This window comes from Pteropus alecto, unplaced genomic scaffold (genome assembly GCF_000325575.1).
Source record: "Pteropus alecto unplaced genomic scaffold, ASM32557v1 scaffold21, whole genome shotgun sequence".
NCBI classification, from domain to species: Eukaryota; Metazoa; Chordata; class Mammalia; order Chiroptera; family Pteropodidae; genus Pteropus; species Pteropus alecto.
In genome coordinates this window covers 5,437,883-5,464,413 of record NW_006436282.1, presented here as the reverse complement: position 1 = coordinate 5,464,413, position 26,531 = coordinate 5,437,883, and the positions used below count along the sequence as shown (strand labels likewise).

The following is a 26,531-nucleotide window of genomic DNA, read 5'->3' as shown; positions in this document are numbered from 1 at the left end:
AAAAAAAAAGTTGAGTTTATCAGTGGAGATAGTGTTTTAAGCTGTGTCACAGTTTCCTCTTGTGGTATCCTAGATTGGACCTTGGGACAGAGAAAAAGGACAAAAGTTGGAAAAATCCAGCGTCTGTTGTTGAGTTAATAGGATTGTATTCATTTCTAATTTTTAGCAAATGTGCCATGTTATATAAGATGTTAACATTAAGGGAAGCCAGCTTCCAAGAACTATAGGAAAACAAGAGGACAGAGGTTATTCCTTTGCCATCCTGCATGTTTCCAGACTTCTGTTCACTATAGTCAGTTTGTGAATGCCTTGAGAGGAGAGGAAGTCTAACATTCGACTGAGAAAAATATAAGTAGGATGGTAAGTTGGCTATAAAATCGTGATATGCAATGCTGTCATTTAGGTCCTTTAGAGATAAAGGATGGACGTTGTAGGATCTTCTTGCTCACCTGGAATTTTCGAAGGTGTTTTCTTATGTGAAAGAGATAAGTCTACTATTGGTCTTTTCTCACTGGCAAATTTTAACTACTTAAGAGTTTGTGTGGTTCAAAGATTCCTTTTACTTTCATAGGTACAAACACAAGTACGCCTTGCCAAAAAAAGCTTTGACAAATTGAAGATGGACGTGTGTCAAAAGGTGGATCTTCTTGGAGCAAGCAGATGCAATCTCTTATCTCATATGCTAGCAACATACCAGGTAACAAAGTGATGTTTGTTACAATGAACCAAGAATGTTAAGAGATTTAGGTTACAGAAAAATGGTGTTTTGAACTATAACTATGGGTTGGACATTATGAAGTTCTGATAACTTATTTCCTACGTCTCTTCCTTCTATTAGACTACAGTTCAGTCAAACCGAACATTAGCTATTCCCTGTCCATGCACTGTAATTTCTCACTTCCCTGCATTTGCTTAGGTGGTGCTTTCTGCCTGAATGCCTTCCCCCTCCATTCATACCTTCCCAAATTCCACTCTGTTTTATGTACCGAACTCTGTCACATCCTTCAGAGAGCCTCCTCTGAACTCACTTAGCATTGTCGCCTGTACTTCTCATGGCACAGTCACTTACTCATCAGGTTGTCATAATTTAATGAACTTGTTTTTGTCTCCTGCCAACCTCTGGTTAGCACTCGTATCCATCAGCAGTATCACTGAGCATCAACCGAGTGTGGGAGGCCAAACTCTAGTGTTGTAAGGAATATCAAAATGAATAAGAACAGATTCCCTGTGCTCGAAGAACTTAAAGTTTAGGAAGAAATTCAGAGACAGTAAAGTCTGACTCTATTTTCTATACCTCAAGGAGAGAATAGGGTGTGCTCAGTGAAATAAATTCTACAAAATTCAGTGAAGGTTTAAGAGGGAGAAACTGAATCAGTTAAGAGATCACAAAAGTATATTGTTAATGATTAGCCCTGGGTTTTAGAGTCTGGATCTGGAACAAGGAGAATGTCCCAGGTGGTGGAGTGCCTAAGCCATGAGAGACAGTGTTTAGGGAAACAAGACAGACGTTGGTTCGGCTGAAATACAGGGAATAAATAGGTGCATAATGGGAAGCAAGCCTGCATCGATGTGTTGGAATCATAAAAGCCACGGATGGGCACACTTCCCTGGGGCCCATGACTAGAACTGGGCATTCAAAACATTAATCGCGTTACTGTCTCTCTTTATAGACCACTTTGCTTCATTTCTGGGAGAAAACATCTCACACTATGGCAGCCATCCATGAGAGCTTCAAAGGTTATCAGCCATACGAATTCACTACGTTAAAGGTATGAACACTAGAGAGGCCATTAGAAAACCTCATGAATGGTAAAGTTTTGTTTATATCACAGTGTCCATGGCAGCAAGCATCATTATTCTACGAGGCTCCAAATGTCAGAGAACTGTGCCCCCAGTAAGGTCTTGTTTTACTGCATCAATATTCAATGCTACAGTAAGCCACAACGATATAAGTACAAAGGTCGAATCTTGGAGTATATGTTACTGACAGATGAATTGCAGTGAACTCCAGCCTAATGATGAGGCCTGCTGCTTTAAAATACTTGTTTGACATTGCTAAAGAGAAGATTGTATGCTTCGTTACTTTTTAGTTATTAAATTCAGATAGGCTCACCTGAGAAGGTATTTTTCCTCCCTTACTTCTAACAAATAACATTTTATTCTGTATCATCCAATATAGAATTGGATTTTTCCATAAAATAACTAATATTCTTTAATTTAAAAAACATTCAACTCAATGATTTCTCAACTCAAAAGGGAATCAAGCAAAATGTCTGATTCTTAGTGTTGCCACTGCAAGTGAAATCATTTTATTCTCTGACGTTGCTGAGGATAAGCGCATGTCAAGATAAAGAAGTGATTTGGGTCCCAAAAGGATTTCAAGAATGGTGAGAGGGAACACTGGGTTTCTGGGTCACGTCTTTGAAAGGAAAAGACCAGGAAAGAACTAAAGTTCACCTGGAAATGACCCTCCTTCTAATTCTTCAGGCAATTCGTGTCTCATCACCTTACTTAAAAGAACATAAAAAGCTTTTTTCTTTTTTTTTTTTTTGCCATTAAACACCTCTTTGACTTTGAGATATTTGTAATGTCACTGCATCTACAAAAACACTAAGACAGAAACCCTTTAAGACCGCAGCCCTATAAATAAAAGTCTTAAACCCCAAGATAGTCCGCTCACCTTGTGCTGCCGCTGACCTGATTAACAGACAGGACACCTGGCCATGAGGTCTGTTTTTCATAATCCCGCTGTCATCCGGTCACTTGCTCGCTGACATGTTGCATGAATGGATTCAGAATGAGACCTTTTTTGGTCTGTTAACTGGACTATGTCAAGGGAGGGACCTTTCATTTCTTATGTGTCCTCCTTTGTCCAGCCAACTGTTGCACACACAGTGAACCCACAGCCTTCCTCGTCACCTCGACCATGTTACTGTCCTCGGTCAGGGCTGCATTCCTTCCCTGTGATTTACTGCTGCTTTCAGTGCCTTAAAGCAGCTATCCTGACCAAGGCAGACTGAATAAAATAGTGTAACTCACACTAGTCACATTTTTTTACAAAAGCCTGAGCAGAATCCCATGGATTATTCTTTGATAAGACAGAGAGTTTTAGGGCATAATGTGCGTCAGATCTTATTTTATTATAAATACAACTTCAAAGATTGTCTTTTGAAAGGCGACTTTGCATAGCACAAATCGGCTAGGTGGGAGATGAAATGGTGCCTACCCCAAGTAAAATTTAAAAGAAGCTCAGGTTTGAGTTAATTGCATATAAACTACAATAGGAAATTAAAGTTGTGCCACAGGAATGGAAGAATCCTTATGTGTACCCGTGGCCTCCTGTGCTGAGGAAAATATGGCTCCTTAATTTTTGCCATGATATTTAATTTATCCTGCAGAGAGGATCAAGCTGATTATGTTCGATAGTTTCTGGGTAGAGAATTTAGTGAAAGTTTGATGGCAATGGTTTAGGACATAATTACAAATATTTTGGGCAGATGACTCTTCATTGCCTTTTACACCCCCAGAGCTCTCCTTAGATTATGATTTAAGTAACAGTTTATGATTTGATGTAATACAAACTCAGTAGGAGTAATACCTCTGTTAAGGTGTGATATGATTACAGTAATATCAGGAATACTGTGTCCAGAAATCAACCAAATAAACTATGCTTTTATTACCTCTCTTGAATGTTATCCATCTAAACTTTCAATTATGACATGTTATATTAGAATCTCAAGCTAGTAGCTCTTTATTTTCTTTATATGGACTCAAATCTACATAACAGAATCCTGTTATTACACAGCCCGTCATCTCATAGGTAGAGGCACATTGCATATCATATTATATGTCATGAAACATAAAAATGAAAACCATTAACACCTTATGTATCAGCATCAAGTATGAGCATATTACCTGACTTACCAACCCTCTTGCACTAATATATTTTTTATATACTTGCCTTATATTTGAAAGATTTTGATTTGATCAAGTCATCTTTTAATGCATACAATCTTCTGAATGGCACTGTATATTGATAATTGATATTTTGAAATTTAAATACTTTTACGATTTATTTGTTCTCTGGATTTACCTAAGCAAATAGCCCCTTAAATGCCTTTTGGGACTCTAGCTGGAAAGAAAACATTTTCTTTGGAGAGGTTTGCCAAGCTCTGTTAATGAAAAGCAACCCATTTGTTTTCTTTGCTGCAGGGTGTATTCTAAGTGTGTTGGTAATTGTGCCACTGCAGCTGTATTTCCTGACTGTTAGTTTTATGCTTGATGAAGGATGATAATTAATGTGTTAAACAATTGGTGCATCCTGTTTGGAGGAATGAGTCTTTTGCTGCAAAATTACAGGGATATAGCTCATGCCCCAGAAGTTCAAGTTTTATTTTTAATGAACCTTTCTCTGGAAAATATGTATAGTTCTTTTTTGAAATAGTTTTGTTATAAAAGTGAATTGTCTCCACTTTTTACAACTTGAAAAATATACAAGTCACTATTTTTAAATTTTGTGAATATTTCCTGGTCACGTTTTATGTGACAATAGCTTTTTCATTCACTCCTGATATTATTCTACTTTTAGTGACATATTCCTTCATCATTTTAATTTACGATAGGTAGATTTTTGTAGGGTTTTAACTTTTTGGAAAATTTAGCGTTGAAATTTAATATTGCACAATTTTTTAATCTAATAATCGTAACAGCTCAATTTAAAGTAGAAAGACTATCTTTTGTGGTTTCCAATAAAAAAAGCAATGCTGTAATCTCATATTTTCAAACAATAAATATTTATTGATTCATTAAAATGCTACTAAGCATATATATTTTGCTTGTGTTAATTTTATACCATTTCTAAATCATCTGGAAATGTCTTTCACATGGTAGAAATTATCAAGTCATGGGGATAGGAATGGAATGTTACTAGCTATCTTAAAAGCACTGTCACTTTTTTAGAGAAAGTAATTTAGACTAAGAGTATAAAGCACTTTTTAAAAAACTAAATGAAATGCTGACTGTAGGAAAGCAGTACTCATCTTAAATTACCAACCCTCAGATGTGGTCATGTTTGCTTCATCTTTCCAGGATGTCATTTACTTATATATTTCCCCATGGAACAGACATGAGGAAAGAAAAAAAAAAAAAAGAAAAAGCCCTCAGGAGTCAAGTGGCTTTTCCCTGGAAAATCTAAAATTCTATTTGTATCAATGGCTTTTTCGTCCCTGTCTGGCATGCTGGGACGTGGTTGAGTTAGATGTCTATATAGAGAAGTGAGCGTTGGCTCCTTTGAAGAAGTGGACACGCTCATTCAGAACTTGGAGAGAAGGCATGTCCTTCTGCATTTGTGTTTTTAAAGAGATCAGAATGGCTATATTTAATGAAAATGGCTGCTAGCAAAGTGTAATCCTGTGATGTGCTCATTCCAGTGTTTTTGGAAGGAAAGGCGGGTTTCTGACTCTGGACACGGGATAAAGCATAGTATGTCAGATCGCAAACTTGGGAGCCAGTCAGACCTAGCCTCAAGTCCAAGTCTGCCATTCTCCAGCTGTATGGTGCTGGTGGTGGCAATGGTGGTTGAGAGGTAGTGGTGGCAGTAAGGGTGGCAGCCACGGTGGTGGCGCCAGTAGCGCCATGGTGGGGGAGATCGGGATGGACTGGTCACAGATTCTCTGATGGATCCAGAAGGTAGGCATTGACAGTATCAGTAAAGAAGCATTTATTGAGGTAGACAAGGTTTTGTAGCCCAGCTTAAGTTATTACTTTCTTAAACACCGTTTTTTACTCTGGATGATTAGTTTTGCAGTGAGTTTCACAAGCAAGGCTATGAATAGCAATGGGATAGGAAGGAGGTGTCTCAGACCTCACCCAGGTGACCTAACCCACTCCCTTCCTGACTCCCACAGATGCTCTGCCAGCTCTATTCCCAGCCCCATCCTTTACCCCCCTGCATGCCAGTGTGGGCTCATGTAATTCCCACAGAGACATGAGAGGGCGGGGCAGGCCTACAAGCAAGGAGAGCTTCCCGCCCCTACAACAGGGCTTATTCTAAAAATGCAGTTTGGCTTTGCAGCTAGTTCTCAGTCTGTGCCAGGTTTCTAACTCTAAGGAAACCTGAATTTGAAAACCTAACTCTGAGCATGTTCAAAAATAACCACTGAAACAGATGTGCCCATGTTCCCTCCTTTCTCTCCTGGGGTCTAAGACAGCACTGTTATATGGAACATCATTCTGGAGACCAAAATGCTTTTTTAGCTTTCACAATTCAAAAAACATCTTTGTCTAAATTTTGTTTTTCTCAATTTTGTTTTTCTCAAATTCATATGCCTAACAGCCTTCTTCCACCCACCTCCACATTTCTCAGTTAATCACTTGAACATTTACCGACAAGCCACATGGCTCTGTAGTTACTTGCTTTGAAAATAAAGCCATAATAGTTTTTATGAAAATTGGGTAAATATCTCTGCAATGCTATTTTAGTTGCCAGTCCCAACATGGCAATTACTCATGGCGAGCATCCAGAATATCCTTTCAGACTTTCAAGTTTTCTCTCAGTGTCGTTACTTTACACAGCATGTAGCAGAATGGTTTTTTTTTTTTACCCCCCAAGCTGCTCCAGGCCAGATCCCTGCAAACAGCAAATTGGGATGCATCCAGGTCACTGGAAGTGGACGGTGGTAGGGGTAGGGGAGAGGAACTAACCACAACCACTACTGAAATCTTAGGTGGACAAGCCAGAGTGTGGCTGGTTATCAGTTCATTCATCCCTTATAACGACTGATATTTGTTCTTCTGGGCAGCTGGTAGCTCAGGCCCTCATTACAACAGCGAATTCTCCATCTCCCACCTCTTCCCATCCCCTGACTCTTCATCTGAGGGGAAAGGAAAAAATTATTGTTCCCGTAGGTAGTTACTTTATAGCCAGGCACTCTGCTAAGGTGAGGTGTGGTAATGCCTAGGAGAGATGGCCGTGTTATGTGTGACTCTAAAGTACCAAGGTTGGGTGCTGTCTCATTAATAATACTGTTAGGTTCAGCATCGACGTGTAGAAAGTGAAGTGCATATATTTTAGTTAATCCTCGAAATAAGCTTGGGAAGGCGGGCATACTTGTTCTTGTTTCCATGTTTCAGTGAGGAAACTGAAGCTCAGAAAGGTCTAGTAAGCTGCCTAAGGCCACATACCCAGAATGTGGTAGGTCTGGGAACAGGTGTGCTCATGCTTTTTCCACTCTGCCATGTGGCAGTTCTTCCAGGTGGCAATTCTGGCCGTGAGGCAGGAGAGCAGGAGAAAGCAGAAGTGCCGCCTTTAAAAAGTACAGCTGTACTGTAAACTTTTAATTAAAAATAACACTTTGAAGTGTTTGCTTGTAGGTGAAAAGTGTCTTTTATGTCAGTCCCTCTGATACCTAGGAACCTATGATTCTTCCTTCAGAATTTGGAACGAAGTCCTCTCCATCTCCTGGCACATCACGTGAAAGGGAGTTCAGTAAACGTCCTTGGCTCGGCTATTCGATACTATTTCTCAACTAGTCCTAGAATATTAAAGACCTGGTTTCTAATGTTGCTTCTGTTCGTGGTTGAATGGCCTTACGCAAGCCACTTCACTTCTCTGTCTTCATTTCCATGTCAGGAAATCGGGAACACAGTGTTTTTCTGGGTTTTGTGCGTAAAACATTCAGTGCCTAACACAGGATGAGCCCATAGGACTCTAACTTTTTTTAGATCTTAAAAGCTATTGATATGAAAGCACATTTTGAGTGTTTACCATGAGCCTAATACTTTGCAGAAGCATTGTCTCAGTTAATCCTCACAGTGTCCCCAGAAAGATACACTTGTCATTAGCTCCACTGTTCAGATGGATAAACAGAGGCCCCCCTGAGGAATGAAGATTATTTCCACGTCACAGCAGTATGTGATCTATCTCCAAAGTCTGTCTTTTTCCAGGACACTGTGATGCCTTCCCAGTACCGATTTTCCATCTTATTTTAAAGAAGACGATTATATATCTTATTTATGATTGTGTTCGTTTTTCTCTAACTTTACTCTTTAACTGTTTTGTTTGATATTACAATTGAAGTACCTCTGGTCCTGGATTAATAGTGTTCTTTATGAATTTATAACTGCATGTGCTCAAATCCATGAATTGAGTGGTTTATACACATCATCATGTCCTCTGCTTTTTATTCCTCATGTGCTACCAATTATATAAACACAAACATATACACATACACCCAACTGAATCCAGCATCTTTTAACAGGCCTCACTATGTTGAGCACTTTCATTTCCTTTTATAGATAATATTTGGCTCCTTCATATACATACAGTATAATTAATAGAAAGTAGCATAAGAAAATTAAATATCACAAAGATTAGAGAAAATGTTATCCAGTTATCAAAAGTAGGTCATATATTAGGGATGGCTCCAGGCCTTTTGTCTGTGAAATTTGTTTTGCTGGGTAGTTTTGCATTCATTCAGATGAATGTTACTCTTGCTTTTTATTTTCCTTGTATTGGAAGTAGTAACTCCCATTATTACATTAACCTGTCTCCTAAGACACTTTTGCAAGCTCAGACTGTGAGTTTCCTCTGTCACGCTAATCTTATACCTTGTGTGCTTCCTGAAACCATTTAAGGATCGATGGAAACTATTAGCATGTCAGTGCAGCCTTAACAGAGAAAGGTTACTTGGTCTAAAAAACATTTTTTCCTCCACAGAGAACTTTTCAGTTTTATAGGATGCTGTATTGCCATATTCGCAAGCAATTTTAATGAAAGACCTAGTGGGTTTAGGGTTTAGAAACAGAATGCTTTGACATTTTGTTTCTGGACATGGATTTGAATGTGGCTTTCATCAGCCAGTGATTCAGAATAGTTCCGTCTGATGGCTGCCTCATCTGTACTGTCAGCCAGCCTTCTTAGATTCATTTTGCCGGAGCAGGTGTTCATGTCACACAGAAAATGCTGTCACCTCTGACTTACACGATGCTATAGGGTTAAGTGTTTTCAGCTGAGTTGTGGACTTTAATCTAAGAATTCGCCTCTCCCCCAGGCCCCAGTTGTGCCTTTTAACCAAGCCTTGGAGAGAGCAGCAGTCCACCATGTCGAATATCCTATATCTGACAGTCACATCTAGGAACTAATTTTTAGGGAGGAAAGAGAACATGATTTGTCCTCCATGATGTTTTGGAGTTCCCCTAAGCCTCTTTATCCCTTCCATGTATATCATCTTTGTAAGAAACGAGTTCCATATGTGTTGGTTTGGGGGTTTTTCCTTGCTATATAGAGGAGTATGTAGCTTAGTTTGATCTAAAACTCATTCTTACTTTAAGAGATGCCTCTTGGAAAATGTTCTAAAATCGATTGTGGTAATGGTTGCACAACTCTGTGACTATACTAAAAACCAGTGAATGTTATACCTTTTTGGGGGGGGGATGGTGTGCTTTAAATAGGTGAATTCTAGGTCTATGACTTATATTTCAGTAAAGCTGATATATGTGTGTGTGTGTGCATACACACACACACAATTCCCCTCGGTTTAAAATTCTATTTAATAAACAAGTACATGTGCTCAATATTATTTTTCCTTGTGGTTTCATAAACCTTTTCATATTAGTCTCCTGACCCTTTGAATCTCCTAGCTAAGGAGCTCTAACTTTTGCAGTTTAACCTTGTGTACATTAATTTATCAACCAACAAGTACATATTTAGCATCTCTTTTGAGCGGCTATAGCCAAATTATTAAAGGGACAATGGTAACAGAAGGAAGAGAGGAACGATTGTCACAGGAATTATTAATAAATTAAAGTAGCAATTGAAACCGCAGCCATTCTGTTGGTGAAGCACAATAATGACTTAACTGTGATTGTGGTGACAGGGAGCCAACAATTGAGTCCCTGCTAATGGCCCAACAGGGGAAGGGGTTGAAAAGAAGGAAGGAGTGGTTTACATTACAAAGGGATTGTCTGAGAGCTGTTCAAGTGTGGTTATGAGGGGAGGTCAGGCTGGAGACAGAAGGGATGATAACCATGGAGCTGTCAAGGGCATCTCGGGGGCTTAGGCAAGCGCTGTGGCAGCTAGACAGGCCGCCTGGGAGCAGGCATGTCCTGGCCCTGCCTGGTGCTGATTGATAAAAAGGAAATGCAATGAGAAGATAATTGAGCAAACCAGGAGGCCTAGGCAAGTGTCACAGAATCAAAAAGTGAGTGTTGGAGCCATAGAACCTCAGCTGAAAATACTCCTGGCTTCACTTTAACCAGAGAGTAAAACTTCTCTAAGGGGTGGGTGGGGGTGTGTGTGTGTGTGTGTGAGAATAAAATGCCGTGATTGGCAGATCTACTGTGTGTGTGTGGGTGTGTGTGTGTGTGTGTGTGAATAAAATGCTGTGATTGGCAGATCTGTTGAAAAGAGTAAGTCCTTGACATCTGTCGAACTCCTCCTTAAGGTTGCACATTTCCAAAATACACATGCACACGCACATACACACGTGCCCAACTTTCACTAGATGCTTTGCAGTATATAATTAAAAAATAAAAATAAAAAAGAACATCTAGACTACAGTCCATCTTCCAGCTGCCTCATTTGTTCCAATGTTGTTCTTTATAGCATGTTCCCTTCCAGCCAAGGATCGTGAATTCCATTTAGTTAGCATGCATTAGAGAGGCAAAAAGAGCAAAAGAATATGATGAAACTAATGAGGCAAAATGTTAAATATTGATGAATGTGGGCAAAGGAATGTTCTCCCTGTGTGACCCCTGCTGACCTCTTTATCCCAGTCTCATAAGTCTTGTACTCTTGCCCACTATACCGCAGCCCCAGTGGCATTCTCTTTGTTCCCCGAACAAGCCAAGCTATTCCCACCTTTAGGACTGTGCCCTTGGCGGCCTCCTCTGTCCCTGAGCTGCACATGGCTGGCTCCTTCATTTCATTTAACTCTCAGCTGAAATGTCACTTCCAAGAGAGGATAGTCCTGTTAACTGGAGTTATGACCCGATCACTTTCTATCCCCCTATTTTAGTTCTCTGCCGAGACCCCTCTCTGGCTGATAAGTTTGTCTCTCTTGTTCACCGGTGTATCCCCAGCAACCAGAACGGCACCTAGCACTTGCTAGGGACACAAAAACTGTTTGTTGACTGAGTGAACTAATCTAAATGTCCAGAAATAGGGAGTCATTAAAAATGATGGCGATGCCTGAGGGGTGTGCTTTATGCAAGAAAATGCTTCAGATCTCCAATCGGAGGACATCTATTCAATGAGAAAACCTTGGCCCTACATTAGAATAATGGCGAATAAATGTATGTTGAAATGTTTTAATTCAGTATTAAATGTTTAAGATGTATAAAATCTTTTGTACATTCTCCACTCTAATAGGGAGTGTTATTGATTGTGAACTACCTGCACAAATTATATTGGTTAAGAGCTACTATTTATAAAATATATACATATATTTATATGCACACATACACAACAGGGATTCTCAGTATGTAAGTATTTGTGTATGAAAAAGATATATATGAAAATAATAACATTATTTTGGGAGAAATGGAATTATGAGTAATTTTTCTTTTTTAAAATTTCCAAGCATTCTATATGTGGTTCTATTGTTTTTCTGATTTAAAAAATATTTTTAAGAGACAAAATATAATACAGAATAGATATAATCAAATGTTAATAAAACTGTAAATGTAGTTTCGAGATGGAAGGACTTTCTTGAACTTGGCATGCTTATTGCACGAAGCTTTATGGAAAATCGTGGTAATTAATCCAGGCTTTGCAAAGACCGATGGGACTTTTGAGGGTGGCCAGATAGGTAGAGAGAGCTTTTTTGGTTAAGAAGCAGAATGAAGAAAGATAGGAAAGGAACAAGTAGCACATAGGAGACCACGAGGAGACAGGTCTAACTGAAAGGAAAGCTCACACTTGGGGGTTAGTGGGATGTGATCTGGGAGAGTGAGGTAGGATCATATTTTAAAAGATCTTTAAAACTGGGCAGAAAGGAAAGAAGTTAGGAACTACTATAGGTTCTTGAGAAAAAGGGTAACGTGATGGCTTGAATGTTTCAGGAAAAATTATTCTGTGCAGGGAGTGAAACAGAGCTGGCACTTAGGAGGGGTGACACCAGTGTCCCTCTGGTATCCGTGGCAGACACCAAAATCAATTATAGCTCTGCTCTGCTGAGACTCAGCGTCCAAACTGCTTCATCCAGCCCTCCAGTTAGTCATCACTACTCAGTCAGAGTTGGCATATGACACGTAATTGCCTTCTTCTGTGCGTGTTATCATACCAGAAAGATAGGAAGAAGGAAGGCGGGAAAAGAGACGTGAAGGCCCAAAGGATGGACTTCAATAGTTCTGAGGGTATAAGCAGGATGAGCATCTCGAGATGTTTCTTTTGTATTTTAGATTTGTATTTTAATTAGGGCCAGGAATAGAGATCTTTTTGTATAACTCATTATTCAGTTGTTATAGAAATGTTTTTGCTTTTTCAGGTTTTGTCACCGATGTACAGTTTCTAGGCACTTGCTTTTTAAAAAGTCTTCTCTTAAATACTTAATAAACCTTGAAAACAGTAACTTCAAGAAATTATGTACCATAAAAAGGCTCTCCCCCATTTTTAATCTACAAAGATTTAGATGTACCTGCTTTGTCCACTCGTGGGAGTTAACTTGTCAGAATATGTTAAGCCACTGTTTTTGTAAAAAAGGGTTTTGTTTCCTCTTGTTTTTAAAGCTGTTTTTAGATTGCAAAGTAGCAAACAAAATTAAAAATAAAATGAGATTATCTCATCTTTGGAGGAGAAAAAGCTTCTACTCTGTCAGTGTGTGGGCTGTAAGCAGAACAGAATGTTTATCTTAGCTGCATGTTAAAGATGAAAAATAAAGTTAGCAATAGCCAAAAGGCCTTCTTTTGAATAACTTATCACAAAAGGGAAAACATAAATCTAGTGGCAAAACAGCTCTACTTTATAGGCTAGTATTTCTTGGATGGGTCTGAGAACATATAAAATTTCATTCTTGTCCACTTGATTGGTTCAAGGTTACCTCCCCAAATCTCTAATTTAAGATTTGGTTGTTGGGACCAGAGGCAGTTGAAATTTTTATTGATGATCTTTCTTTTCCTTTTGTTCTTTTCTTTTTTTTTTTTTTTCTTTTTACTTTTTAATGTCTACGGCTCATGATCCAGAGCTTACAAGACCCTATGAAAAAGCTGATTGAGAAGGAGGAAAGGAAGATCACCCAGCAGGAGAGTGCAGAGGCCGCAGCAGAGGAGCCGAGCCAGTAAGTCACAGGCTACTTCGCTTGGCAAAATCTTTCTTCTTGCAGGCAGGGGTGGCACAGTCCTCCTTGGCCAAGTCTGCTGGAGCCTCAGCTGCAGCGTAATCGCTCTACTCCCTCACTTCTCAGAGTGGATGTATTAAAATTGAGACCAGTTCCTCCCCCAACACATATTCCTGCTAGACTGGGACTCACTTACCCCAACAAGAGACCCATTTCTGGGGTACTTAGAAGGGACACACTTGTGAGGAGTTTAGTGGGGCAGGAAAGGGCAGTGGTCACAGGGCTGCCTGGCTCCCTATCTTGTGGCCTCAGCCCCAGCTTTCTAGACCCTATCTGGTCCTTTTGTTACCATCACTTACAAGATCCTGTCCTAGATAGGAAATCCCCCTGCTTTTCTCTCAAAGAAGGAAATAACCTATGAAATTGCCTCATAATTCATATGGTACTTAGGTGTTATCATGCAAAAGTGTTGGGTTTTGACATTTTGTTTTCTAATCTTCAGACCTTCTGTTCTCTGTGAAGCAGAGAGCAGCTCTGAGTACAGGAAGTGACTGCTCCATCTTCATTTCTCGCCTCTTTACAAAGAAGGCGCCTCCAGTCATTTGAAATACTGAAAGAAACTTTCAACAGATACGGTGCATGGTTCCTAATCTCATATAGCAAGGCGAAAGTTTAAATACGAATCTATGTCTTTTTCTAGTAAGATGTCATAGCCTGCAGGAACGGCATTAATCTCGAATGGGCTAACCTAGGAAACCAAAATAGATCACCTTATGATTTGCTTTTCCTTTTCCACACACACAAAAATTTAGATGACAATCTTATGACAAAACAGCCTTATATTTTTACTGTTTCTATATATGTGTGTGTGTGTGCATACACACACACACACACACACATGTATGTATGTATGTGTGTGTGTGTATGTGTATATATATATATATATACACACACACACACACACCAACAGAAATATTCGTGCCAATATTAGCCCTTTTTTGTTTAAAGCAAAAGCTAGAAAATTTCTTTAGTGCAGAAGGAAGACAAGTTTTCACTATAGGAAGACAATAGAATGTGGTATCAGTGTAGTACAATTGACGATATTGGGGGAACCAGTTTAATCCATTCCTAATGATGGTAATGCTAGCTACCATTTAGTGAGTACTTACTGTGTACCATGCCAGGTGCTTTATTTATGTCACCCCAGTGCATGCTCATGGTAACCCTCCACACAATCAGCATAGGCACTGCCCCGTTGTGTGAAGGATGGAAGCGAGGCTCAGACAGGTGAAAGGGGCCCATGCCTTGGTGTAGTAGGAGGCAGAGTGTGGGGTGAGTCCTGGCACCTTCTTTTCATCTTATATGTTACTAGAATCAAAATAAAGGATTAGCCTTTACTCAGAAGAGAACCACTCAAGATTGGCCAATAGTTTTAATTTAGGAGTTCTCCTTTATTTTAGTACTTTATTTTTAAAAACTCAAAAAGTGTAACCCAGTAACTGTATAAAAAGACAATGAAAATTTAGCAAGAATTTTGTTCAGAAGGAGCAGGCGAACCATCGTGCGAGAAGGGAGGTTCAGAGACACCAGCTGGGTCTCAGGGTAGTAATGTGTCTCTGCCGCGATCTCACCCATGTGTGGTAAGAGCTGGGTAGGTGACAGTTGACTGGATTTGAGACTGATCCTACTTTCAGCCATATGTAATTTAACTAGCCTCCTGAGGTAGTCTCTCCTACAATACCAGGAATCAGAATAAATACCTGCTTGTCCATTAATTTTTAAACTATGTTTTTAAAAGTGATAACTGTAAGTATCTTAGTTATATCTGCATTAGTTATATCTAACTGCCCATCTAGATATTCACACAATAGGTGCCTTACATGTTAAGATGCTGCTAACATCTTAACAATTCATATGTTAAGATGCTGCTAACCAGCCTTGGTACAGGAGAAAGCCAGCAAATTTGTTTCTTCTTCGTAAAAATGTATGGCCTGTAAGTGACTATACATTCACCATGTGTCTGTGTGTGTGTGTGCATGTGTGTGTGTTATAAGTGCAGTTATTGATATTGTATCATAAATATAACATTTTCAGAAACAGATTACTAAACTTTTTTTTTTTAATTTTAAGGTTAATTTCATTAGAGGAAGAAAACCAGCACAAGGAATCCTCTAGTTTTAAGAGTAAGTTTTGATTTTTATTTAGAATTGCTTCTGAAATACTACTGCTTAACAGCCAACTCATTATCTTTTTTGGCAAACTCCCTTTAGGCCTTTCTTCTTTTCTAATTTTGTTCAGAAAGAGCAGAGAAAATTCTATGTTAACTTGCTTCCTATAGCGTCAGCTTTAAATTTTTATAGATCGACGATGTCAACCCTGCAGTGTTATTGAGAGAGGTTGTATATTTTGAGCCAGAAAATAGCACCGTTAGTCACTTTGGCAGTAGCCTGTCAGTGGAGCATCCATGACTGAGACTTGGCAGAGAGCTATTTCTTTTACAACAGATGATAACATTTCTGCTATTACGATTACTAGGTCTAACTGCTGTTCGGGCTGTAGATGGTAATTTTAATAAGATTAGATGATTATATTGGGTGCGTTTTGTTTTCATTGTGTTGTGGGGTGGGTGTTGGTTATTGTTGGGAACAGATGGGGACACTGCTCTTTCAGGTGATTCCCGGGCCTGTTCTGCAATGAATGACACCAGGTCCCTCGGGTATACCAACCCACATGGTCAAAAAAGGGGTTAGAGCGTTTACAGATGATGCCATGGGCTATGAGGGGCCTGTCAGCTATCCCTGTCTCCCGCCATTGCTGCGCATTCTTTCATTGGTTCTTCTTCTCATAAAGGACTAGAGAGAATGGTAAATTGGGGTAGAACTAAGATGCTGTAATGCTGAGCTATTCATTGGGACTGGAAATCCTCAGAGATTCAGGGAAAAGTTTTGCAGGAGAGATGTGAAGAGAACTAAAATCACTCCAACTCTCCGTTCAATCTGGCCCTCCCAGGGTACATATTTGCCTCTGCATTGTTCCATGCTTTGCTGCAGCAGACACCCTTTCTGGGAGGTAGAAAGAGGCAGACTAGACCCTAGAATCTGCCCTCTGTTCCATCTTTTTCCTCCACCCTCTTACCTTTTGTCTTTCCTCCTACTTTTCCAACCATTTCCCTCACCTACTTCATTCTTCTCCCACTTACTGCTTCATTTGCTTTAACCCCATCTGCCTTTCAACAGGAAAAAAAAAAAACCACCTCTCACTTTTTTGCTTCTCTAGCTTGGCTTCACATCACCTGTACATGTATGTACAGCTTCACTTACGTACTTGTTTATTTGTTTAACAGAAGTTTATTGAGTGTTATCTCTGTGGCGGGCACAGCGGTGGGCTCTCAGCATACAGTGGGTCCACTAGACATATTCAGACTATTGCAGGACGAGGCTTTCGGTCAAAAGGGGAAACAGGTGGTAACCTAAGAATTACACAGGTATCGGGCAACTCCATCTTCGGCGAGAGCTAGAAGGGCTGTGGACACATGTGATAGGAAGACCTCACCTGTTCGAGGGATCAGGGAACTAGCTGAGTCAAATGCTGTTGCAAGACCTGGTAAAGCAAAAGAAACAGTGTGGGCAAAGGTGATGAGTGAGGGAGGACCAGGAGAAGGTCAAAGGAACAGTGTCCTAGGGGGATGAGGGAGGGAGCAAATGGCAGAAGAAGGCAGAGAAGCAGGCCAGCCTGAACTTGTTGGCCACATACGAGTTCTCTGACTATACTGATCCACACCTTCCAGCCTCAGTATCCCTTAGATACCGACAGAATAAATCATATTTTAAGAATCGAAATAACCCAATAGGAAAAATTTAGTTCCTTAACAAAATGCAAACTCTAGTTTATTATATTTGTATTCAAGTTTCATATCTGCATAAATCATGTATTCATGCAATATGTGATGATACAGGGGTATCAAATTTTCTTTGTGTAGTATGTTCACTTGCTTGTAGTATTTGCATAATTTTTTGAGACTATAAATGTTGACCATCTTATTTTATATATACACAGAATGGAATCCATTAAAATAAAGTGTTATCTTTTATTCTGTGATCTGCAGAAAGTTTAATGTATATGAACAAAACAAGTTTTAAGGCTGTTCTACTGTATGTGTGTGTTTACGCATACACGGAAACACACACAAACACACATTTATTGTTTAGAGCAGTTTTTGATTCCCAGAAAAATTGGGCAGAAGGTAAAGAGATTTCCCATATAACTCCTGCCTCTACACACTCACAGCCTCCCCCATTATCAACATCCCCCACCAGAGTGGTACATTTGTTATAACTGATGAACTAACGTTGACATCTTATCACCTAAATTTCATAGTTTATATTAGGTTTGCTGTTGGTGTTGTACAGTCTGTGGGTTTTGACAAATATATAATGACATGTATCATACAGAATAGTTTTACTATTCTAAGTAAGAATCCTCCTGTGGCTTTACCTAGTCATCTCTTCCCCCCTCCTTCCAAACTGGCAACCACTGATCTTTTTACTGTCTCCAGAGTTTTTTGCCTTTTCCAGAATGTCATATAGTTGGAGTCATGCAGTATGTAGCATTTACAGATCGCTTCTTTCACTCAGTAATCTACTCTTTTTTTTTTTTAGCCAGTCCTATATGGCTGAAGTTCATTAGCACCATCAAGTAATAGTCAATTACTTATGTCACACATGTGTCCATGGAAGGAGAATTGTTACATAAGTGCCATATTTTTTCTAACAAACAAAGCAGAGACAAAGCTGAGAGCCCCCAGCTTGAGTAAAATGTAATCCGAGGATCCCTGCTTCTGCCTGAGTGCGTTTGTGGATGCCATTTCCGCCTGAAGCTGTGTGTTTACCTTACACTGTAAGAGCATGTGAACATGCACACCATTCTGAACTGGTGCTAACCGATCGTACATTATATTTACAGCTGAAGAAGAAAAAGGTGTTTTATCTGCCTTAGACAAAAGCTCTACACACAATGCATGCTCAGGTAATCTAGATTAAAGAAAACAACTCGATTTTAATAATTTGACTCAAACTCCTTACAAAATGAAACTAACTCACGATTTTGTTTTCTTCCCCCTCCTCTAATGGACCGATAGATGAACTATTAAACGTGAAATCTGAGGAAGGTGGTAAGATTTATGCATTTCTTTGGGGTTACAATTTGTTTAATTTTTAATACTGCTTTTTGCATGCAGGAAATGCAGTGTTTATCTTTGGAATGGCTTTGCATTCCCAAGCAGATTTTTCAGGTGACTGTCATTTTTCTTTATAAATTACTTTAAACATGCTCAGGCACAAATTATTACATGTGGATCTGTCATCCTTAGTATAATTAATTTCACAATGTTCAAACTAAAGCTAAAAGTTACGATGTCAAAGGTTTTGTGTCGCAGTAGAAAAAACATGGCTTTCAGAATCAGATAGACCTGAATTTGAATACTCGTTCTACCCTAAATGGCCTTGAGTAATTTGCTTTATATTTAAATTCTCTCAGCCCTTGTCATTCTTGTTCGTAAAATGAAACCAATACCAACAGTCTTGCTGGGTTATTGTCAGGATTGGAGATCATGTATGTAAAGGGTCTTCATGGTCTCTGACATAGGAATACTCTTCAATGGTAAGTGGTTGAAATAGTAGGACTAGAAGTGTTCTGGTGGTATACTATGCTGCATCTCAATTGAGCCTTAGTTAAATGCAGGAGAGTTTGCTGACAAGGTCCCACACCCAAGTTCACCAAACCTAAAATCATTTACTGAATAACCCTCCAAAAGAGAATCCAGAATCATGGATTCGTATGAGATATGCATAGTCTTATGTAATCCCAGGAAATTGGGTATGTTTAACCTTGTCATAACCTTTGCTCTCCATGCTCCCAAGGGTTTATTTCTAATGGTTTACCAGGAGTCCAAAATAGCCTTGAGATTCTGAGCTATATGCTAGAGTACCCCCTGCCCTGGGTGGCTGGCGAGCATGCAGTTTTCAGGTTTCTTACAGGACTAGGAATGAGCCAAGGTGATCCTATGGGCTTCAGTTAACTAGAGCCCATGACTTTCTTGACTAATTCTGAGCTGTATTTGGACTTAATTCCAAGAGTGAGAGATGAAGAAAATCTAAAAAACAGAGGAATAAGAAATAGTACACTGTGTACTACTTCATGAATGTCCATGTGTATTTTATCAGAGTGACTACTTATTTATAAATATTGAAATCATACCAGGTTATAAAAAGTAATCAAATAGTTAATGCAAGTTGCCATTCCTTGGCCTCCATTTTCATAAAAACTTGTCTTTCGTGGCTAACAGATAGAATATTTTGATGGACTAAAGGGTGTTTTTTAAAAATTATTTTTTGAAAGGGGAACTATTTTAGATTTATATAGGTGAGATAAAGGTTGTAATATAATAAGCACTAGATACTCATCATCTAGTTTTAATAAATCTTAACATTTAACAAATGTATTTATCATTATACATATGCTTTAACTTTTTAATGGGAAGATCGTTATTTCTCCTATGCCCAACCTCTTCTGTGTGTAATCTGCTCTTTAATTTTATTATCTCCTATTTAATTGTATTATTTTTTAAAAAAACAATTTTTGAATAGGTGGTATATTTACATTGGTACAAAAAACCAAAATGATAAAACATATATGGTAAAAAAACTCTCACTCCCATTCCTGCACCCCGCCCCTTTCTTCTCATCCCCCACTGTATCCTTCCAGCAGTTTTTTACACAGACACAAGCAAATATGAGTCTACATTCTCAGGTTTCTCTTTCTTACAAAAAAAAGTTTTTGGTTTTAGAGTTTTTCTTTTTCTTTTTTTTAATTTTTTTTAGGTGAGGCAACCTTTGGTTGACCTCACAGATTGCAAGGACCTTGTCAGTTTACAATCCCTTATTTTTTTATTTTTTATGCCTACAGCACCTGGTCTTCCTAGGTGGTCTCCCATCCAAGTACTAACCGGGCCCGACCTTGCTTAGCTTCCGAGATCAGACAGGATCGGGGTTGTTCGGGGTAGCATGACCGTAGACTGGAGTTCTTCTTTAATTTAGTAATAATGCTACCTGCAACACTAACCCAGTAATCATGCATTTCTTAATAGAATGAAATCAGAAATGCTACTACTGTCCAAATTACATGCTTACTTTCATAAACCTCCTCCAAAGCATGTGCCAAGATACATTGGAATAAGATTGATATCTTTCTACTTATTTAAAACAACTTTTGCCATATTCGTTTATAGTTACACAGTCCTTGTTTCATAGAATAGCAGCTCATGTCCTTTTTTTTTTCTTTTCTTTTTTTTTTTTTGAGAGCTCAGTTTAACTCTAAAGATAGATGAATGTGCTCTTCCCCTAAATGTGTATTTTTTCTCAGGCGGAAAAATTGATCTACACATTTTCTCGGTTAACTGCAATGCCACATAATTTCTTTCCCATTATCTACCTCTTCTGCATTGGCAACCCCTAGGATAGCATCAGTTTAAAAATTAACACAGCCATGAGTTTAAAAATATTCTCAGTGCACAGAGAACTTGGGATGACTGAAAAAAAGAATGCTCAGTTAGTTGACTTCAAAATGTGTGCCCTTCAGAAAACTGCCAGGAGGCCCACATCCTGAATTAAAACACTGATTATGATATGCAGGACATTAAACAATCAAGAAATAAAAAGAGCTCAATCCAGGGATGGCTGACTTTATGGGTCCTGGGGGCGATAAACTCTAGCACCCTGCTGCTTGGGGGACAGTTCATGCCCAGTGGTAATCCCGTTAGGTCATGGCTGAGCATTATCAGAAAGCCCAATGCTCGTGACAACAGCAAGGAGACAGTTCTAGAGGAGCTGTCACCCAGAAAATCAATCTGATTCAGTGTCATAATGAAGTGTGTTTTCTCCCTCAAAATAGATAATATAATGGAAATCCAGAATTTGGCCAGTTTATAAAAACGTTTTAAGTGGAAAAGAAACTAAGTGACATTCTGAGATACTTGAGAGTGGCTCTGAAATCACCTCGTGACCACATGTAACAATCTCAATCTCAATTCATGCATTCTAACATATGGAAAGTTTTTGTGTTCCACTAAACTGGGCAAAGAAAAAGATCCATCAGATAACTGAAGAGAAAGGAGTGGTTTAAGCAAAAGAGCGTTAGATGAATTCACATCACCTAAATCTCATCATTTGGCCTTACTCAAAAGATCCCTCTCTAAGACAAGACTAACTGAACCAATTTTTAAATTTTTCAGTTGTCCATATTAACGATTTAAATGTTTATCTTCTGCTACTTCTTTGTTTACTACTTCCAGGCTTATGATTCTAAATTCTGGCCAAACATCAGAATGACTGAGAAGCTCATTCAGTAGCTCCCATAGGTCTGAGTAAGAACCTTTAGTCCATAGCAATAATATGCATTTTTGTCCCTGTGCCCAGGTCCTCGCTAGTCATTCAGAACCTTCTCCTGCGGGTTCTGAATGGCTGACAGGGAATCCAATTGCTTCCTCACACACAATGTAGCAAATACTAAGCTCGTTACCTTTTCTCATACACCTTCCCTTATCTCTGTCTCTCCTAGCATCCTCAAATGAACTGCTATAAAATAGGGGTACACTTTTAAAACCAAATACTCTTCTTTCTTGATCACCATGTAGTCGGTAGTGTTCTGTGTAGATTTTCCCCTGCCCCAGGTCTCAAGTTTCTCAGTTAGATTGCTGCTCGTTAAGATCTAATGTTAAAATGGAGGAGTGGGGGTGGGAGGGGGGATCACCCAAAAGGATTTTTGGAGTACCTACTCAGGGTCTAGCACTGTTGAGTTTTGGGGAGAAGGGAGGTATTTTTCTTTTTTCTTTTCTGTGTGTGTGTGTGTGTGTGTGTGTGTGTGTGTGTGTGTGTGTGTTTCCAAGACAGTGGGTGGGAGTGGATTTCCCCCATCTGTTCTTGTTATTGTCTATGTCTTTTTCACTAGAAGGGAGTTTTTAGAAGCAGTATTCTTGAATTCCAAACAAGTACAATTTGTTACCAGAGCCTTTGATAATGAAGAATATTTTTCTTGTTAGACTTTTTTGCGAGGTGGTTTCCTACCCATCATCCCCTCCCCCCCAAACTCTCTTTTGGGTGATGTGAGGGTAGTGTCGGTGTTTGGGGTTTTTCATGTGTGCTGCAAGTGTGCAGCCTTTACAATTAGTCATAATGTCGAGAGTGGGGACCAGGGAGAAAACCAAAGAAACAGTCTTCCTGTTTCACACACAGAGATGAAGGTAACTTATGTGACATTTATCTGTCTATTTTCCTGTGCTCTCATTTTTGGTCTATGTTTCCACCTTTTGTGTTCCTAATTTATGCTGAAGTCATGAAACAGTATGATTTCAAAAATATTGCTGCCACCAGTTTCCCACATCAGCTTTCTGTCACCCACACTCTGTGAACTTAAGAGAGCTTCCTCTATATGTCAGTTTTCACTCATTGAAAACTCACTGGGTCAGAATCAGTTAGGCCTCATTGGTTCAGGATCAGTTTTCCTAAGGAACGTTTTCCCAGGAGCATAGGGTTTTTATTTTTGAATGCTTGGGCAATGCAGGGCAAACATGCTGAGTGATTCTGCTATCTCGGCCATCATGCCAAGCTTTGCCTGGCTGCCAGTGGAGTCATCTGACCTTATAAAGCCTCCAAACTACAAAAGCTTAAATATTAGTTTATATATGGGATGATCCTTAATAGGCTCTGAAGTGAAAGCAGTGTGCTGCCTGAGGAAATATCTTGACCTGTGAGCCAGGGGTCCTCAGCCAGGTCTGTACCTAATAGATCATATGACCTTGGGCTTGTGTCTTTTTCCTCATCTGTAAAATGAGTTAGTTAGAGGAGACAATCTCTAAGATCCCTTCCAGTCAAGACTGAGTTTTCTCTTTGGGCATCTCATTGGGAGAAAGTACAGCAGGTTCCCAGACAGGAAGGCAGGAAAGCATGTTTGAGAATTGGCAAGAGGAAGAGTTTTGCCGAACTGTAGGCTTCCCTGGAGGCAGTGTTAATGAAAGGGCTGCATTAGAGCTTCACTGTAGAGGTCCTGAATCCCACTGTAAGGAATGTTACTTTGCTCAGTCGTCAGAGAGAGCCACTGAAGGCTTTTGAGTAAGGGAGTAGTAATCTCGCAGCTGAGCTGAGCAAAGGTATACATGGAGAGGGTGCCTTTTATGGAGTGCCAGCAGGCTCACCAGTGGGCAAATGCTGAAAGGTCCCTGGGTAAGGAATTTGCCATCCGAATTTAAAAAAAAGAAAAAGTTGGAATTGGAGATGGAAATTTGAGAATCTTCCCAAGTGAGATTGGAACCATGAGAATAAATAAGGTCTTCTACAGAGAACTAAGAAAGGAAGATCTGAAGGCTTAGGAAGAGACCTTAAGGGCACCTGGAGTAGGAAGAGGCAGCAGGGGAAGTATTGTCAAGAAGCTGTGGGAACATCCAAGAGAGCCACTTCATAGAGACTCAGGAGAGTCATTCCCAAAGCGAGCAACTGTTCGAAGTGCTACTGAGGTTGAGGCCTGAGAAAAGGGGGTTGGGGCTGGCCATGAGGACCTCACGGGCAGCCTTCAAGAGGCCACTTCAGTGTATGGTGGGGGCAGGAACTTGATTACAGGAAGCCAAAAGAGGAGTGGTGGCAGAGTAGAGTGTGTGGCTGTAGAAGAAACCGGAGCAGTAACACGAAGGTGAACGTGACAGGAGATGGCAGTATCAAGTGAAGACTGACAGTGTACACTCATCTTCTAAGGTCAGGGAGAAGAAGCCTTGAAGAATGAAAGGCTGCAGATGCTGGGGCCGAATGACGCAGGCTCCCAAAAGGAAGGGGCGAGCATAGGGAGGGCTAATCTTAGAAAGGAAGAGCATCACGAAGGGTCATAGAGTTGGAGGCTGAGGTGAGAATTTCAGTACGTCATGTCTGTTGGCCTTTATTTTTGTAGTTAATGTCTGTGGTCGGGTTATGTGACATGAAACTAAACACAGAGACTGAGAAGCTTTCAAGATCTTGAAAAGGGGGCTTAGTGTAGCATTTGTAGGTTTGACACCTCAGAGCTCCACAACCTTCGTTCATCCTTTAAGATAAGCAGGATAGGATGTCATAACTTAGGAGCAATATTTGCTCGTCCTCTGGACAGAAGCTCTGACTCCAGTTCTGTAGCTCTTACCAGGGCTTCTCTCAAAGAGCTTATCATATCTCCATGTGTGTCCTCATTTTCTCACAGTTGAGTTGAATTATTTCCAATTAAAAGGATAGCGTGATTCCTAAGAGCCAACAGACGGGTTATTTTTCAAGTCTCAACTTGTCTGTTTACGGACCTAACCCTGTCCTTTTCTGCTTGTAATTTTTTCTTACAAGTTATGTATAGTAATCTCAAGCATCTTAATTATCAGGGCAATAATTGGGAGGTTTCTCTGTTTTCTGGTTCAAGTCAGTGCCAGTTTCATTGCTATTAGCTAAGTAATAAGTTCTCTTAAAAGAGAAAATGTCCATAGTGCAGCCTATTTTAACTGTTAAATCACCAGGATACTAAGTAATAGGCCAAATTCAATGGTAGATCTCAGATTCTTTAGAAATAGCTTTCGACAATATGATCATCCTCACCACGAGTCCTTTTTCTCATTTCTGTTACTAAGTGTGAGTTTGATAGGATACAATATTAGTGAGGAATCTTTTGGTAGAAAGTAACAGATCCCTTCTCTAAATAGTTTAGCTTTAAACTTAAAAAGAAAAGAAAAGAATATATTGGATATTGGGCCATGTAACTAAGGACACACAAAGCTGGATCCAGGGGCTCAGACGGTCAGGATTCTCCAGCTTTTGATGCTGTTTTTCTCTATGTTTGTCTCTATCACTGTGGGCCTCAAAACTGCATCTTTAGTACTTGGAATCCCAAAGAAAAAGAACCCTCTTCCGTCCAGCTTCCATATCCCAAACTCAGAGAAGCCTCTGGCATGTGCCCACCCCTGAGTCAGTCACTGTGGCCTGAGGAATGAAGGACTATGGCCAGCTTAGGGCACATGTTCACCTGGGATGAGGGTGATGAGGCATCTTAAGTGGTGTCCCCCAACGAGAACACTGAAGGAGAGGGGGGAAGTGATACTAAGTTAGCAAAACCCTCAGGAATCGACTCTAAATATCATCCATCGCACAAAACCTAAACAGTGAAAACAAAGATAGAGCTTTTCCAGTCCACAGTTATTTTTAGAAGCCTCAAAGTTTATTATTTGTTGTTGCTAATGTTAGTCATGACCTTCCCTGGACTGACATCTGGATGAAAGCAATGACGCCTCCCCCCAGGGTTTGACCTAGCGGAGGACTTGAAAATGGCTTCAGGAGGAACGCCCGGAACTTCCAGTGTTCAATTAAAGTCATCTGTTCCTCTAGGGTCTACACATTAATTTGAACGGGTTCCAATAAAACGGGTTTGGTTCAGCAATCACCTGGTTTCAGTCATACCACAAAGCAACCCATGAGAAAAAAGGTTTGAGCATTTCAGTCCCAGCTGAAAGGAGGAAGTACAGATAGGTAAAAAGGGTGATGCTGAGAGATCGAGAGAGGGAGGGTGGATGCATAACTGCATATTGATGGTCACATCCTGTCACAGCCAGGTCCCTCCCTTTACGCACAGAGACGGGCCCTCTCGCCCGACCTGCCCTCCCCTCCCAGCGCACACAGGCCTCGCTGGTTCTCATGCTCCCTCGTTACTACAGAACTGACTTGGGAGGCCTGTTTCATAAAATGGCATTTTTCCTCTCTTCTCATCGCCACACCTACGGGCTACGTCTCAGTGCAAATTTCTCTGGTAACACAAACAGTGAGAATGTTTAGATTTAGACGGTTGTCTGATTAAAGTGATATTTTGCCAACTGTTTATAAACCACAGCGATGTGAGAGTGACTGGACTCCCCACTCCCTGATTTACAGCCAGTCTGCTCAGCACATCGAAAATCCCCTCAATCTTTATAGATCTTTATAGAAACTGTGGTTGAAAATAGATCGAGTATCAGAATTCCAGTGTAGCTCAGAGAATATATAAATCATGATTGTTCCTTCGCTTCATGATGTATATAACAAAAACGCTTGCAGTTTCCAAGTGGCAATTAGATACCAGAACAATGCCACAGCTGATAAAACCATCAGCCTTTGGTTTTCAAAACATGTAGAAAATTCAGTGAAAGGGCTTGTTCTAGGATTTCTGGTAGCAGGA

The 26,531-nt window shown here is 39.9% G+C and overlaps 1 protein-coding gene and 1 pseudogene across 1 annotated transcript in view; one reads left to right on the top strand and one right to left on the bottom strand.

Moving 5' to 3' along the window:
• The window catches only part of ICA1 (islet cell autoantigen 1), a 132,923-nt gene that overhangs the window by 92,426 nt on the left and 13,966 nt on the right, over positions 1-26,531 (top strand). The window contains exons 7-12 of the mRNA XM_006911940.3: positions 572-697; positions 1,671-1,769; positions 13,180-13,274; positions 15,405-15,457; positions 18,237-18,299; positions 18,412-18,444. Coding sequence (XP_006912002.2) covers positions 572-697; positions 1,671-1,769; positions 13,180-13,274; positions 15,405-15,457; positions 18,237-18,299; positions 18,412-18,444 — 469 coding nt within the window. The remainder of the gene's footprint in view (positions 1-571; positions 698-1,670; positions 1,770-13,179; positions 13,275-15,404; positions 15,458-18,236; positions 18,300-18,411; positions 18,445-26,531) is intronic.
• LOC112479784 lies at positions 20,229-20,347 on the bottom strand (annotated as a pseudogene).